At 37.2% G+C, this 16335-nt stretch overlaps 1 protein-coding gene across 12 annotated transcripts in view; it reads right to left on the bottom strand.

The window, feature by feature from the left end:
• The window catches only part of ncam1a (neural cell adhesion molecule 1a), a 217988-nt gene that overhangs the window by 26747 nt on the left and 174906 nt on the right, over positions 1 to 16335 (bottom strand). For 4 of the 12 annotated variants that reach the window (XM_020598311.1, XM_020598312.1, XM_020598318.1 and 1 more), the window contains 6 exons: positions 15192 to 15359; positions 12000 to 12125; positions 8437 to 8484; positions 5477 to 5479; positions 1828 to 1952; positions 995 to 1175 (listed from right to left, as the gene is read on the bottom strand). In XM_020598311.1, coding sequence (XP_020453967.1) covers positions 995 to 1175; positions 1828 to 1952; positions 5477 to 5479; positions 8437 to 8484; positions 12000 to 12125; positions 15192 to 15359 — 651 coding nt within the window. The remainder of the gene's footprint in view (positions 1 to 994; positions 1176 to 1827; positions 1953 to 5476; positions 5480 to 8436; positions 8485 to 11999; positions 12126 to 15191; positions 15360 to 16335) is intronic. The other 8 variants (XM_020598314.1, XM_020598319.1, XM_020598316.1 and 5 more) reach the window with 3 other exon arrangements.

The raw sequence follows: 16335 nt of genomic DNA, 5'->3' as shown, positions 1-16335 counted from the left end.
CAACAGGGCAAAGGCTGACCGTGACCACCAGGGCAGAGAAGCTTTTAGTGTTAACTAGACAAAATGCTCTGGGTCTGACTGATCTCTGTTCCAACATTATTGTTCACTGAACCTGAGCAGTAATGGCTAATGCTGGGAGAGCAGAATACTATGCTGAGTTTTATCTGTAGCAGCGCAGCATCAAGGAGCAGAAGAAAAAAAGAACAGTGAGTATGCCTCAGCGCTTCATAAGGATTCAGCAGTTATTGTTGATCTAGTGCAGCCTGCTATTTGAATTTTTTTGAAGTGAGCACAATGTTTTCAAATGTAGGTAAGAGCATGAAAAAAACTATTACATGCATTTCTCCAGCAGGAAAATATTTGGCAGAGGAGATACTGTATGACTACAAACAAGCAGAAGTTTGGCATTTACAGCAGAAAGACTACAAGTGGGGTGTAAAATGAAAAATAAACTTTAGATGACCCAGTGACTTGTGTATTTTTACCTTGTCAAAGTTGGACTTTTCTACAAGCAGAGAGCTTGGTTGTCCTTATTTAGAAATAAAAATATGTTTATCTTCTCTTCTTAAAATTGCGTTTAATAAATTAAGAGCTAATTAAGGTTCATGTTCTTTTTTAATGTGCCAATGTAATCTTTAGTTTTCTAAATTTAACCATTAGTTAAAATCTTCATGCAATACAATGTCATGTCTAACTGAGGACTTGCTTTCATGCTGGAATCCATGTCCCCAACACATTTTATACAGTTTGTGCTCATTTCACCTACATTTGAGACTTCGCTGCTTCTCGTCATTAATAAAGACAATAGAAACATTACACCTACATGATGCAATAGCAGATGATTCATGTCAGACCCTTCACACAGCAAACTTAGAAAAAGCACCTAGTAAAAGTTGAGAATCCAAATAATAGAACCTTTCTGGTCATGGTGGAAACCTTTGTACACTGTGGCTGGTGTGTGTGGATGCTCGGGGTGGGATGATGAAAATAGTACCTGGGATAACAGTGGGCTTTGTGCCAGTTCTGAAGGAGATGATACCAGGCTCCGACTTGCCCTGCTGATTTTCTGCCACCACGTGAATCTCATACTCTGTATTCCAGTCCAGTGCATTCAGCACCACATGCTCACTGTTGTGGGGAAGGCGAAGCTGTGGTTTCCAGTCAGATACATGCTTCTGAGGAAGGAATATAGGAGGGACAAACCTCAAAACTGGGTAACCCTGTGAGATCGTGGTCATTCTATACAGACACAGAGGAAAGGGTCATTTTAGAATGACCCCATTTGTCAAGCTGCATATGATTTTGTGCAATGTTCGTTGATAATTTCTCAAACTCTACAGCTGGTGGGTTTACAGCATGCTTTTCAGTTTCACCTGAGATTATCATGAATTTAAGAAAAAGAGCCCACATGAATTTGTAGCTCCATTTTAGCACAAGACAAAAGCGTGTGAAATGCATTGACTATAATAAATACAGACTCTGGTTTGCTTTATTCACAGCCTGCAATTTTTGTCATAGACCTCAATTGTTGTCTGAAAACTATTAAAACAACACCAGAGAGCTACCATTTTTGCCTCATGTAATACCTGAGATATGTCTTTAAAAAAAAGCTAAAGGCTACCATTACTTTGTACAGTCTCTGTAAGGTCATCTGTTGCTAGATAAGATGATTATGGAGGAAATTAATATTTTCAGTCATTAAATAAAAACATTTCCAAACACAGTTTAGATTTTGAGAATGCAATTAAAAAACAAAAAATAAACAAACATAACAAAACAAAAAACAGCAAAGTGGTACCAATTTACCTCCTTGCTCAGCATACTCACAGCCTTGTATCTGACCAGGTAACGTTCAATGGGGGAACCACCATCATCCTGTGTGGTCCAGTTGACCTTAAGAGATTCTCCCCCATTTTGTCCCTTGACTTCTAGTATGGGAGCACTGGGTTCCCCTACAGAGGACAAACCAAAGAATTTTAATTAGTTGATACATATATGGTTGTTACATTAATGTGTTTAGCCTCTACAAATTACCACTATGTCATTTTAATCTGACTACTGTGTTCAAGTGTGATTGTGTGTTTAACGTAAACAAAGCTAAACTGATGGCTGGTTTGACAGTTGGAACTGATTGTCAGTTCTGTCTGTAATATTATAGCATTTCAAAACCTCATCAGGTCAATGCTGGTTGTTTAAAAAGTGTATGACATCTTTTGTCCATAGAGGTGTCAAATATTGTTTTTTTTTTCTTAAGGAAATGACAATTCATGTTGTCCTTCAGTTTGAAAGACTTGATGGAACCAACATCAACTCACTCTTCGAACCTATGGAAGACCATTTGAGAGATTTGAGGTGGAATATTCTTTTAAGAGCAGCTTGAAGGAACAACAACCAAAGTGACTTCCTCAGAGTTACTGGCCGAGATGTTGTTTTCCTTGAGGCTCCTCAAAATCTGCTTGGTCCTCCTGAGTAATGATTGCTGGGTCACTGGATAATAAGCGTGTAGGCCTTGACTAGCTATGTTAATCTGTTACTTTGAATAACATTTACATAGGCTTGTGGAAGGGAAGGTCAAGGTTTTGTGTGTGTCTAGTGATGTTGGCTTTTACTTCCATGCCACTGTAAGGCCTCTAAGGGAAGAGACTAATAACACAAACTCATCAATTATGTACATATTGGCTAATTACAGCCTTTGCCCTGTGTAAGACTCACAAGAAGTGTGTGGCAGGAAAAAATAATAACAAAACACTTGCTACACTGTATGTTATATAGTATAATAAAACATTATGCAGATTTAAATGTACTGCATACCCTCACTGGCAAGTCTCTGTGTGGGTAAAAAAAATAGGGGGCAAAAAAAAAAAAAAAAAAAAAAAAAAAAAAAAAAAAAAAAAAAAAAAAAAAAAAAAAAAAAAAAAAAAAAAAAAAAAAAATCAATAAATTTTTCCAGAACCAATATTTAATATTTAATATGTCAAACATCAGCGTTCATGGATTTTGTTAACTAAATGAATATGCATGAAGGCACTTTTTGTTTATCATACTGTGTGTAATCACTGGGGTGCACTGCATTTCGCCAAAGTGGGGTGAATATGACAGATGCTGGAGTGAATCAGACTGTTAGTAGCAGCAGCAGCAGCAGCAGTAGCACGGTGACAGATAGTCACTGGCACATTCAGTATTATTATCCATGAACATCATTCTGGGCTAGGTGAATAAATCTGAGGCTAAAACAGAAACAGGGGTGGTTAGAATGAGAAGCTCCAACATACAGGCTGGAAACTTTGAGTGCTGCTACAAGCATTGCCCAAGACTGCATACTGACACACGTGGTTCCACATGCTGCCCAAATCAATACAGCATGTCCCCATATTCCAACACACACTGGGAGATTAGTTAGAACAGTTATTAAAGCATGCGGTAGTATGCAGATTTTCCTTCCTTTTATACAAGTTGTGTGCATTCATAGTTCCATCTGATGCAATATGCTGGAAATCATTATGTAAGAGCTCTATTTGTGTGAATATTACTCTTTTTTATTGTGAAGTAAATATAATGACAAATCATTATTATACTGCAATGCCTCACACATTCCAACTTTAGGCCTGAGCCATGTCAAGAATTATATACTGTATGGTTCAGTACTGTAAACATCACTTAATGATACAAAAGTGTTATATAATTGAATGCCATTTGTGTGGAGGATGAATATGGACACATGAAAATAAAAACTGAACTTCTGTGAAAAATGTAATGTCAAAGGATTGAAAGAAGAATTTTAGAGAGCGATCCCTCAGAATAAATAAATCAGTAAGGAGTTTAACCTGAATATCTAAAACCTTATTTTATCCTTAAATATTTTCTCAAAAATCAGGGTTCACTTTAGCATTCAGGTCATTTTGTCAGATTTCTGAGAATCTATCAATGTATTTATTTTAGCATGTTCCAATCCTATCCCCTGGCTGAACATTCAAAAGTACTGTTGCTCTTAGGTGATACATTTTTTATCTTTTCCTTATATACTGTATAAATTGAAGTTCAAAGGAGACATAACACCAAAGACAGACACATGCAGTCACAGACAGTTTCACTGGGGAAAAGCAGAACAATGAGAGGAAGATTGCAACAAGAACGAGAAAATAATACTTGCATGCATAGTAATGCAATGGGTGGATGTAAAATGCTGTGGGCTCAAGAAGGGTTTGGGGGGCTGGGGGTGTGGGGCAGCTTTAAAGGTGAGCATGAGCATTATACTGTGTGTGATGCAGAATACAGTCTGATGTGATGTTTAACTGTGATACATAACAGCAATCAGTAGCAAAAAAGTGGATTTTAATGTGACAACAAATCTGCAGGGTTTTTTTTAGACTTTTAATGCCAGCTGGAAGGCAATGATGGCACAATTTAATGTTAGAACAAACAAGATAAAGCACACTGGGGAATTAAACAAAAAGAATAAGTGTGGTTGGATTAAAATGGAACTACGAACTCTGCTGTGTCCAATTGTTTGTATGTAAATTAATCCTTATTATGATGCTAAATAACCTTGTTAATTCTCATCTATCCAATTCTTTATATATTATCTCATTTGAACATTTTCTCCAGTAACTTTGATTTTTAAATAAAGAGATGAGGATTAGAAAGTTTATACCAGCCCCTGTATGATTTACTGGCACAGAACTATGGCCGACTGAAACAAGGTAAACCGTGACAACTGTAACTTTTATTGGAGCCAAAGGAAGAGAACAAATGCAACATGAGATTTTAAAAGACACAATGAATTACATATCACAACTAATACTATGGCATGTTTCATCATGGCTATTTAGTACACCTACAGTAAAAAGAACATCAGTTTCAAATTCACAGGTGAAAATTTTGTTTGGTACTTTAAAGTATAGGCACATGTCGTCTTTTGATTAGATAAAGTTTAGAAATCTATCCATTTTAAATGACAGTTTTATTAGTGCTCCTATGAAAAGAAGCAATCATATGTGAAAAATGAGTTTATAGATGGTTGTCATTACAATCTTGACATAGTTACCTTTGTATCAGCCTGCTGTGACAAATAACTTCAGATATAATATCTGAAGAACTGAAATCAAAGATGCCATTTTCACCTGGCATTAACACGTAATATGTATGTGGATATATCATCTAGGTAGAGAATACATCATTAACAAGGCACTGACAGGGGGATATCTTTGCACTGGTACGTTCTGACTGCAGTGGAAAATGGGCAAAATAATATAGTCTTAAGATGAGTGGACATGATGAAATACTGCTGAATGAAATAATGCTCAATGTTTACTATTGAACATATTTACAGAATGGCCTAAAATGGATGAAAATGGCCTAAAAACACTTTTAGCGTTTTAGTGGCTTGTCTAAAACTCTAGTTAAACAAATATCTTCTAAACGGTCACTGTTGATCTTATGATCCCAAACTAAAAAAATAAATAAATAAATAAATTACCTTCTGTTGGCCAGCGAAGAGGACACCATCAGCACCATGCAAGAGCCACATGACAAAGTCACATGATGTGCACGCACATGATTGGTTGAAAAGAAAATATAGGAAAAGGAGAGGGAGGGCATGGGGATAGGCGGGGGGGCATGTGGAAAACATACAAAACATTTTTGAAATGATGAAAACATTTCAACATAATGAACAAAACAAAAATATTAGAGACAAAATGAAACAAAACAAACAAGCAACAAAAAGAAATACACAAAAACAGATTTATTTGAATGCGGAAAAAAAAACACTGACATTATTTAAGCGGTTGCAGACTTAGTTTTGGCTGTTGAAAACATGCAGAACATCAGTAAATAAGTAAGCAGACACATACACTGATGTTGATACAGATTTAAGATACAACCAAAACTGTGCACCCATAATTCCCTTTAATGCTAATATTTAAAATAAAAACATTCATGCCCAATCTGAGGTTGAACTATGGATAGCTGTAGAACCATGGCTGCCATTAAAAACAAATTAGAGACAAAAAAGAAAAAAAAATATAGCAGCTGGTTTCTGTGGGACAAGAAATCATGGTCAAAAGAAGAAAAGAGGAAACTCTGCTTCTTTGAGTAGATAAACCAGGCCAACTAAATGTGATACCCAACACAGCAGACAACAGTAAGAACACATGAAACATCAGGAGACATGGGTCTGCATCAAGTGATGGTCTAAAAGCATTTGTGATGTGCTTTTGAAGGATGCATTTGCTCAACACACAGAGTAGTTGCTGGACTATATGATGAGAACAATTACATTCTACAACAATGTAAAGGTTGTATCTGACAAATGTTAATTAAATACAAGGAGCAACATCAAACATATGACAACTACTCCAGTGACCTGGTACCAAAACGCGCAAATCACATGTCTTTACACACTGCACATTGTTAACTCACATGTAGCTTTAGGTTATGGATGAAACACAAATTAAAACAGTCGGATAAGAAAAGTGGTTTAGAGGTGTAGTCAGTAATAATTTTATGTTTTTTTTTAATATAAAAATCACAATAAAATATCAGCAAGGGTTAGCAAGTGTTGCTGATCAGTGTCTCCATGGCTGCTGAGAGAATGGCTGTGTATGTCCTGCTGCTGAGTCTAAGAGCCTCCTTTAAATTACTGTCTGCACAGACAGGACAACTCCTCAAGACTTTGAATAGCACTTTCATAATCTGGATAATCTGCAGTTATGTCTCAGTTCCATTAACAGTATCCACATTTCCTTTAATTGTATCTTAGTCTTTCTTATTAAAGACACAAGGAAAGTTGCAAGAAAAAGATATGAGAGAGGGAATGAGAAGACAGTATGTTTTTGAAAAAAAAAATCCCTTTCCTCTATAATGTCATCCAAAGCAATTCCGATTACGGCAGCTCAGAAGAATCAGATGTCAGATTTAAGGTCTGTAGGTCTTGACATTGCATTTTCTCAATACACTGTACATTATGCACTGTTCAAATACTAATTAGGGTCAACAGCACAATTTTTTTTATTTTTTTAAATGTCTTTCTTTATGTTTGAATGTTTAAACACTTCAAACTGACAAACATTTGCACATTTACAAAAATTTTGCGTTCTGTGTTTATTGTGCTTGCATCAGTCAAACCACTTCACTGCTTTGGTTTCTAATGGTAGCAGCGTTTTTTGAAATGTAATACTTATTTGTATCTGCTATTTACTGATACATTTATATAAAATTCTATATAATTTATAAATCTATTAAATAATTTCAGTTTATTACATTTTTTTTATAAAGCTTTGTTTAAACATCTTATTAGTCCAAATGTTTTGGACAAAGTATAAATTATACAACTACAACACATCAAACTGTATTTCTACCAAATGCAGGAAGATTTGCAGCCTCACATGACAAAATGGAAATGAGAAAGCACTTTATTGTTCAAGGACAACAAACTGTCCTCCTTTCCATGAAAACAATATTCATGATAGAGCTCAAAAATGTTTCTCATGAGGAAACAGCCTACTGTCAGTCTGACCTACTGATTCATTGCTTTTAAAAAGGTGATGAATCTAAAAACAAAACAAAACTGAAAAAGTTAAACCTTGTGTCTAAAACGGCTTCTGTTGCCACCATATATCAACCGAAGTAGTGTGTCTGTGTGGTAAAAGACATCTGTGAAGGACAGCCTTGGATATCTTTGCTCAAGATTTCTCAGAGAGCCCTCTTTGGTCCTTAAGACAGAAATATGAGCTTTGGGATGGCCTACAAGATGCAGGATCGGGTCAAGTGAGGAGCGGGGAATGGTCAGATCAGATCAGATAAGGGAACTGGACCCTGTGTCTAAGATGAATCAACACCATGGTGAGAAACATTCTGAGGGCTCTCACGAGAATTCAAAGTCAGAACATTCAGTAAGAAGTTAACATGGAGCCTACTATTCCTCAATGTTTATGCCAAAATAACAGCACAAGCCTGTAGCTTGTTATGAGTTATAGTGTTCTCAGTTAATTATAAATAAACTAAAATTAAGCTCAAGTGTTAAAACTGAATATAAACTATCACTGTAAATAGTAATTAACTGTCAGTTTTGCAGCCATTTGCATTCTCACAGCAAACATTTATATTCTTAAAATATTCTGAAGTCATGAACAGACACACTGTGTTAATTATGTTACATCCAAGTCTATAGTCAGGAAGCTACAAGGACGACTGTCATGTCTAGGAGAGGCGTTAGTAAAATCATAATGTAGGAGCATTCCAGACAGCTAACAAAACTAGTGAGATTTTAATGGACTCATTTTGCTGTGGCTGTACTCTACTGAAGGGGTGTGTGCCCTCCTATGAGCCACACAAGTAATACAGTAACTGAACATCTACAATAACTGTGAGGCCAAGCCAGTAAGAGAGGTAGAGCTGAAGAGACACACACACTGCACACTGAACTGGCATACTCACTACGGGCCATACTGGTGGCAGCAATAGGGGGCGGTACCTCTGATGAAACTGAAAGATGGTGAAAACATGGTGAGAGGAGCTGGAGTTCTCCTCAGTGAGAGCAACTCAGTGTTGGGTCAGTTTTTTTAATGCTGTTGATTAATTACTTTGGAACATCCAGTTTGAATCCAGACAATGTGGACGGCTACACACTGGCCACAGCTACGATTCAGAAACAAGACTTAGGGATCAGGGTAAGACAGGAGTAAGCATATGTTCTGTCTTAAAAAAGCGGTGGATGTTCACCACATCCTTGTCTATTTGGTAGCATATTTGTGACCTCTGGGACACAACTGCTGCCAAGTCTCATGACAGCCAAAATACCATACCAAAATAAAATCACACCACGAGCACAAAGGAAAATCCAAAGAATGTATGGTAACTGAAGGCGTGAATAGTTCAACCCTGTGTGTCCAAGAGAGGCCATGTAGTGCTTGTACTGTACAAAGATGCCTTATGTCTCTCTTATTTCACATTACTATATAATATGGTATACTATTACTATACGACTCTTTTCCTCATTGTTGTTTCTGAAAACCATATATCTTCTTTAAACACCTCATAAAATACTGGTTGAACTGCTGCAGATCACAAGTACAATATAACCTACTTTATACTAGAGAGACACCAAAAGCAAGAACGTCTTAGCAAGCAATACAGAAGAAGCACAGAAAGCACTGAGGACTATGGAACAAAATAACTTGCTTGTTATAAGTCTGTCATATCGATATTTCACACCACTAAAGAAACCTGGAATATTAGATTAAAGATTAAAGGAATAAACTGTTTTATGGCAAATTAGCAAAACAGGTAATGAATGAGTAGTGGTATTTATGTGAGAGAAAAGAAAACTGGCCAGAATGGGTAAAGATTTCTGGGGAACATTTCTTGGAATACCTTATATGATCAAGGACATGTTTAGTGTAGTGTAGTGCATTGTTATTAAAGTTAAATTTTAATGTGGAGAGGATGTTCAAATCAAACAGAGGAATGAAATGGAGACAATTAAAGCAGACAAAACAGAAAGAAAATAAACTTACTTCTGAAAGAATACCCTGAGAAGTCCAATGGCAAACAGAACAGATGGAAAACCATGATGGGAAAACAATAAAGCAAAGAGAAGAAACAAAGACAATGAAATGAGAAACCTGAACAACGACTGAGGGCAACTTTGTCCTGCTTCTTCATCTACTCTGTGTCACATTGCTACTGTGATTTATTGGGCTTTCTTTTCTCTTTGTTCTACAGTTAAGTCAGACTAATGTAATCCTGGTACAGTATTACCATCCAAATCAGAAATTTGCCTTTTAAATGCTCCGACATGTAGTCACGGCAGGCATCTAATGTTTCTTAAAAGGACACTGGGTTTCTGGCTGATAATCTTCTCCTGCTACTCTGGTGTAACATATTAAATGACAATATGTAAAAACTCTATTGTGATTCCTCCATGTCCATATTCAATTCACTTTTATTTGCATAGCGCCAAATCACAACAAAAGTCATCTCACGACACTTTACAAAGTAAGGTCTAGACCTTACTCTTTTTATTATAGATGAAAAACCCAACAGATCCTCCTTGGCCAAGCACTTGGCAACAGTGGGGAGGAAAAACTCCCTTTAACAGAAGAAACCTCCAACGGACCCCAGCACTTCTGTAGATATCATATTAGGTAAAGCTCATACTGTAAGGTTTTTATATTCATTAAATTCTAGTTGACTAAACTGACAAAACACATAAGAGACCGATGATTTTACTGAAACATCTTGAAGTAGGACAAAGTCTCCCTCTTCGGTTTTAGAGGTTCAGGTAAAATACCATAAGTAGGATGCTGATGTAGGTTTTTTTTTTTTTCTACAGAAGCATTGAGGTGATGAATCACAGATGGAAGGATGACAAAGAAGCTAAAACAAAGATATATTCAGGACTATGATTTTAAATACTGACTAAGAGTCTAATGTTCTCTAATTGTAGCCTGAAATACAATGAGCTCCGCAGTGGATAGACAGATTAAAGGTTAATTCTGGTAGTATATTATTGAGTCTTTTTTTTTATTTTTTTTTTTTATTGAAGGCCTATCAGTAATAAAAAATCTCACACAGATCAGATAAAAGATCGCACAGATCTCACCAAGTTAACTGGAAATGTGGCAACATTGCTAAGAAAAAATCCGACAGGGCAAGACTATTAAAAAATAAAGGCAAAACAGTAGAATATTAGACTGGCAAGCTGTCCAGGATGTACCCCAGCTCTGACTCGATGATGGCTAGGAGGATACCACATTGACATACTACATGGGCTCATCAAAGATTTCTTGAGCTATTACTGAACACCAGTTTCAATACATATTGATAGAAATGAGTGTTATTGCCTTGTAATCATATGGAGTCAGTTTTCACAGCTGTTCAAAACCAGTACCCTACTGTACTTCTGTCATCACCCCGATCGCAGACATGGAAGAAGAACTGCTAGGACCATCCCTTTATTTCCCTCGTTAAAACCTTGATTACTTTCATTATAGATCTGTCTTTTACATAGGACAGGTGTTCTCAGTTTGAATGTAAGCACAGAAGTCTTTTGGGTCAGATTTATTCTTCAGGGAGAAAGTATCATGTGGCACATTGTTGCACATAAATAAGCATAAAGTTGACACATTCTGATTGGTGATGACAGGTGTCATGCACCTGCTCTTTGAAGTGAGGCTGCAGACACTGTCATATGAGTGAAACATCTGCTAGTTCATGAAGGATTATTCAAGGTGAGAACACAGTAGGTGACGCAAAGCCACTCCAGAACGTTCAACAATCTGGCGTGGGTGTCGCGGTTGATGAACAATTGTGACGTGGTCAAATCGTGTTTGCCTTACAAGCAGGTGTTCTTGTGTCTCTCTGTTAAATGTGAATTTTTCTCCTTTCCACCAAACACAGTTAAATAGTTCAAAACTTCAATAAAGTTCCTCCAGCTACCAAAATATCCAACCTTTTTATCATGTGTTGCCACCTCCTTCACAAAATATAAACAATCTTCAGCAGGGCCTGACCTCCAGCTGCTACATTAACAATGCACGCGGACAATGAACATTAAATACAGAGCTGCCGCTTCTTCACACAGACATGTAAAATCAGCCCTAACAATGAAAGCTTTCAGTAAATCACCTTACACAGCTATGGGCTAAAAAGGCAAAGCTCTGTGAAATCAAAGCAGGCAAGGTCTGCCTTGTGCACCACAAACATGAGGAAAGAAGCACTAATACTATAAAAGTGATGAAGAATGCAGAGGTAATTCTCTGAGTAGTTAACACTATTAACCAAGCAGGATCGTGAAGTGGCAGTGACCTCGTCAGTGACTGTTCTTTCTGACCTGGTGGGACTGCACTGGGGTGTGGCATGAGAATAGAGGTGCAAGGATCTGGACTCAGCTAGACATGAGCATGTGGTGGAGCGAACAACAGCATTAGGTTCAAAGCGCTGGGGGCAGAGGAGTGCTTACTGAGAGCAGGGACAGGAACAGTGAGGGCAGTACTTACGAACTGGCTCGGTCGTGAAAGCTCTGGGCAGGCTGCTCTCGCCTTCACCTTTGCCATTGATGGCAGACATCTTGACCTCATAGGCGGTCTCTGGTTTCAGGTCAACAATGGTGATCCTAGTCATGTCTGTTGGAGGTGAGATGCTGTTATTCCATGCAGATACTGTATACAGTGAACTGAGAAACTAAGACTAAGGGGGCCTTTTGTGCTAATGTGTGTGACATATGCAATTGACTATTATGGCAGATTCTGTAGGCTACATTAAAATATAGTCTGCTGTTAGTCATGAATGAAAATGTCACCACACACCACAATTCTTTTGTACCTTTGTCAAAAAGAAAAAGAAAAAGAAATTTTAAAAATCATGGATTAACATTTGTTTTTCTTAGGAACAGTCTCCAACAGGTCCAACAAAATAATATTAAAACACTAATTTTCTACCTTTTCATTTATATTATCAACCAGATGACTAGTAGCCAGAAGTGTGGAAACTAAGAGTGATCAAAATAAAGCATAAAGAATCTAATAATGTTTTTACACCAAGCTTTACTTTCCACTAATAATCAGAATGAGAATATGGTTCTACTCATTCAGGCATAACTTCCTTGGTTACTATAATATACCATTGTAGTAATACTGTAATATTCATGTATTTCATATTCATGTTGCATCTAGTTTTTACTGTCTCACTTTTCACTGAATATGAAATCACTAGAATAAAATACGTCATCTGGTTAGTCAAGGAATCTGTATTGTCACAACTTGGTTAGAGCTGTAAGAGTAGGGCCCTCAGATACTTGTTCTAGCTTGAGCCACATGGGTACATGCAAAAAGTTACCATTTTAATGCGTTGTTGTGTACACAGTGATCTCACCAGAAAACATGAGACTGAGCACCACCTGTTTTACCATTATTGTTGTGATCATTATTCCCTTGCATTAGTCACCTGGATAATTCCGGTACAGACAAAGTGCTGGCTGATATGTATCATGTTTACATGTTTTACCACAGGGTGGGACACCACAAGTTGGAATATTCTCCTAATGGGATTAACCGTTTGGGGAAAAGGTATGCATTTCGGAGCTTCAAATGTAATGCAATTCCAGAAAGTGTAAACTACTGGTGCTTTTCTAGAAGAAAACAGAATCAAATTTTGTGAAAAAAATGTATTACATTTCATTATACAGACACTGCTATCTGCATTATAGCAAGGCACCATTAAGATTTTAATCAGGACACAAGCGCACATACTACATACACAAAAACATCTCCTGTCTTTTGTCAAAAGGCCACATGGCTGATATCTTACTGTGTAATACAAAGAATAGTAATTTCATGGATGAGAGCAAATTTAGCCCTGGTGCAAAGCAGCTGAAAAACATTTTTCAATTACCGTGACGAAAAATTCTTAAATGTGCTTCACATTAATGTTTCAGTAAGAAGGACTTACAGAATGAACCATGAATAAGTGATGACCGAATGAATTCATAACTGGACTTTAAGCACAACCTAAATCAGTAAAACCGATGTCACTGCTGAAACCATTCATCTTCAGCTGAGGTTTCCAGGTGCCCCAAAGTATTTCACCATTGATTACCACATGCTGGTTTCCTCAGCTTCTGTAAATGGTTGACTCCACACATTACAACAACTGTTCAACTGACTTTGTATGTGTTAATCATTGTGTTGCTTCAGTGCATTCTTACTGCAGCGTCAATGAATGTGTACCGGCATCTGAGAAATCAATCTGTCTGGGTATTAAGGCAACAAATACCACCGATAGTTATGGTTACAGGCTTAAAGGTGCAACATTCAACTTTTTGTTTACATTAAATAAGTCAACCAATAAATGACCCCCAACCACATAATCAGGTGCACAGGGTGTATTATCCATTATCTTGGCATTTGATCTTAACTAAATCTTCTGGATTTTACAAATTAACATTACTAATATACAAAATACTGCATACCTGTGTCAAGGGGAAACTCGGCTTCATCATAATGCCATAAAAGCAATAATCCCATGATAGCTTGACCCATGAAAACCTGCTGCTGGCATTTGCAATGATGATGATATCATTATTATTTTGAAAGTTAGTTGATAGACATGAGGAGAAGTTTAGAGAAGAGAAAAGTACAGCCCATCCTTACACTAAACAGAAAGTAACACAATGCAAAATACAGTGTAAAAGCAAAGTAAGACCGTCTTTGTCAACCTGTGAGGCTATGCTGGGTGACGGTGAGAAGCACAGGGTGTACCGCTTGTTAGGATTTGACAACGGAAACGCGGCTATAATGTGCAGCTGGAACACTGACATGCTTTCCAGCAGACTACTATGCTCTGGACAAGATGTAGCTGCCAGCTAGCTTGGCCAGATAATCAGTCCTCACATCTCCAAAAATACTGGATTAATTTTTTAATTGGCATTACTTGGATAGACTGACCACATATTCTCAAACTAAGTGGTTACTTTGTAGCCTGAAAACATGTCAGAACTTAATAAAATGGCATAATACCAGTCCTGTGGGTGAAAATGCTTTGAGCTTGGATCACCATCTCTGCCATCAAGTTGAATGAGGTATTTTGGTAACATTTACTGTTGGTGCATTGCTGCATGTGTTTTGTTTGTGTGTATGCTTGCATGACAGGCGGCTCTTGGGCCTTGAGCTGACAGCGGAGGCTGTCAACCACTGACTGATGCATCCCATGTGGTAGACAGGACAAGAACCATCTAGATCTGTAAGAGCCACAAACCCTCAGTGGGATGGGGGTATTATCTGGGGCCTGTCAGTGTCTGAGCTGGCTGTCATTTAGTCTACACTGTGTTCCAGCTTTCCTCCTAACATCAGCTATAGTACTGTCATGTTTGGATTAACGGTTTCTGCTTGCAGAATGTTTTCTGCTGCTTTGACACACATTTTCTTCATACAGAAGGAGATTTCTAAAGAAATAAACCCTACAATAACAACACTGCTGTTAACAATTTAATAAATACAATTGTAATGATAACACATTTTAAAACACTACCAAAATCTGTATATACATATTGTATTTCTTTCATTTTATAAAGGTACTAAGTTGTAGGTGATGCAGGTAATACGTTTTAAAGGCCACCAGAAAACAGCAACCCTTAAAATATTTAAAACCATAATAACCATCTAGAGTAAAAGTCATTCAGAAGCATGACTCACCATCCTTAGCGTCATACTCCTTGCCAGTCCAGCTCTGGCCATGTAAACGCCATTCTACTTTGTACTTGATAATGGGCACACCACCCATGGAATCTGGCTCCTCAAACTCTACTACTGCTGTGCTCGAGAAAGGTTCCACTCGCTGAATTTCCGGCGCTGATGGCACCTCTGCAAAAGAAAGCTGATATAAAAAGCTATTTTCCCCCCTTAGCCTTAATATAAAGTATCATGTTCAGTACATGATATATGACCAACTACTTTTAATTCCCAGTGCACAGTGTACAGTGCTCGTTTGCTTGTCAATGTGGGCAAGAAACAACTTGGCACTAAAAAGTGGCAATTAATTTAACAATGTAAACAGGACTTTTACAGAGTTAATATACTCTTAACAATTTAAACAGACAACTGCTTAACTTAGATATAGCAGGGGCAATATTTTTTACCCAATCATGATACTGAGCTATTTCCAATTATCCTAGGTAAATGTGAGATGTATTTTTAATTAAAAAAGCTAATTAGCTGATGTGTTGCATAGCTGATTATATCAAATACTTCTACTATCTCTCCAGCTAAATGCTTTACAGTAAAATGTGAACTTGACATGTTTTGGGCTGCTGGTTCTATCTCAGTGGTTAACACTTTGGTCTCCTAATCACAAGGTGCAGACTCCCTAAGGCTGGCAGCTGCAACATCTGAGCCAAAAGGTCCCAGTACTGGCAGTTTCAAGTATTTGCTTGCATACAGTATTGTGGAGCCCAGTATGACCAACTCAATTCAACCCACTGAGTTAATTAGTTATTGTTTCATAATAATCATTATAATATTAAATGGCAATACTGTATATGCAGTAAATGACAGGTAATTCTGTGAGAGCCTTCAAAATCTATTGGACAAATTTCTAGATTCCTTATCATACAAGATTTACCATTAACTTTACAATTTCAACTTTACTACTACTCTAAGAACAACATAATTAGTGTATTGTGCATGTCTATTGATCACAATCACATTGTTTGGTGTAATGAACATAGTAGCCTCAGGGGGTCATTAGTGGGTCTTTATACTTTTAGTCTTGCTTGAATGCAAGTACTGAAATCTTAAAGCTGGTGATTACAAACAGTGGATGTTGATCTTAATACTACAA

The sequence above is a fragment of the Monopterus albus genome, unplaced genomic scaffold (assembly GCF_001952655.1).
Source record: "Monopterus albus unplaced genomic scaffold, M_albus_1.0 scaffold38.1, whole genome shotgun sequence".
NCBI lineage: Eukaryota > Metazoa > Chordata > Actinopteri > Synbranchiformes > Synbranchidae > Monopterus > Monopterus albus.
Note: the sequence above shows the minus strand (reverse complement) of the source record. Positions and strands in the feature narration are given on the sequence as shown.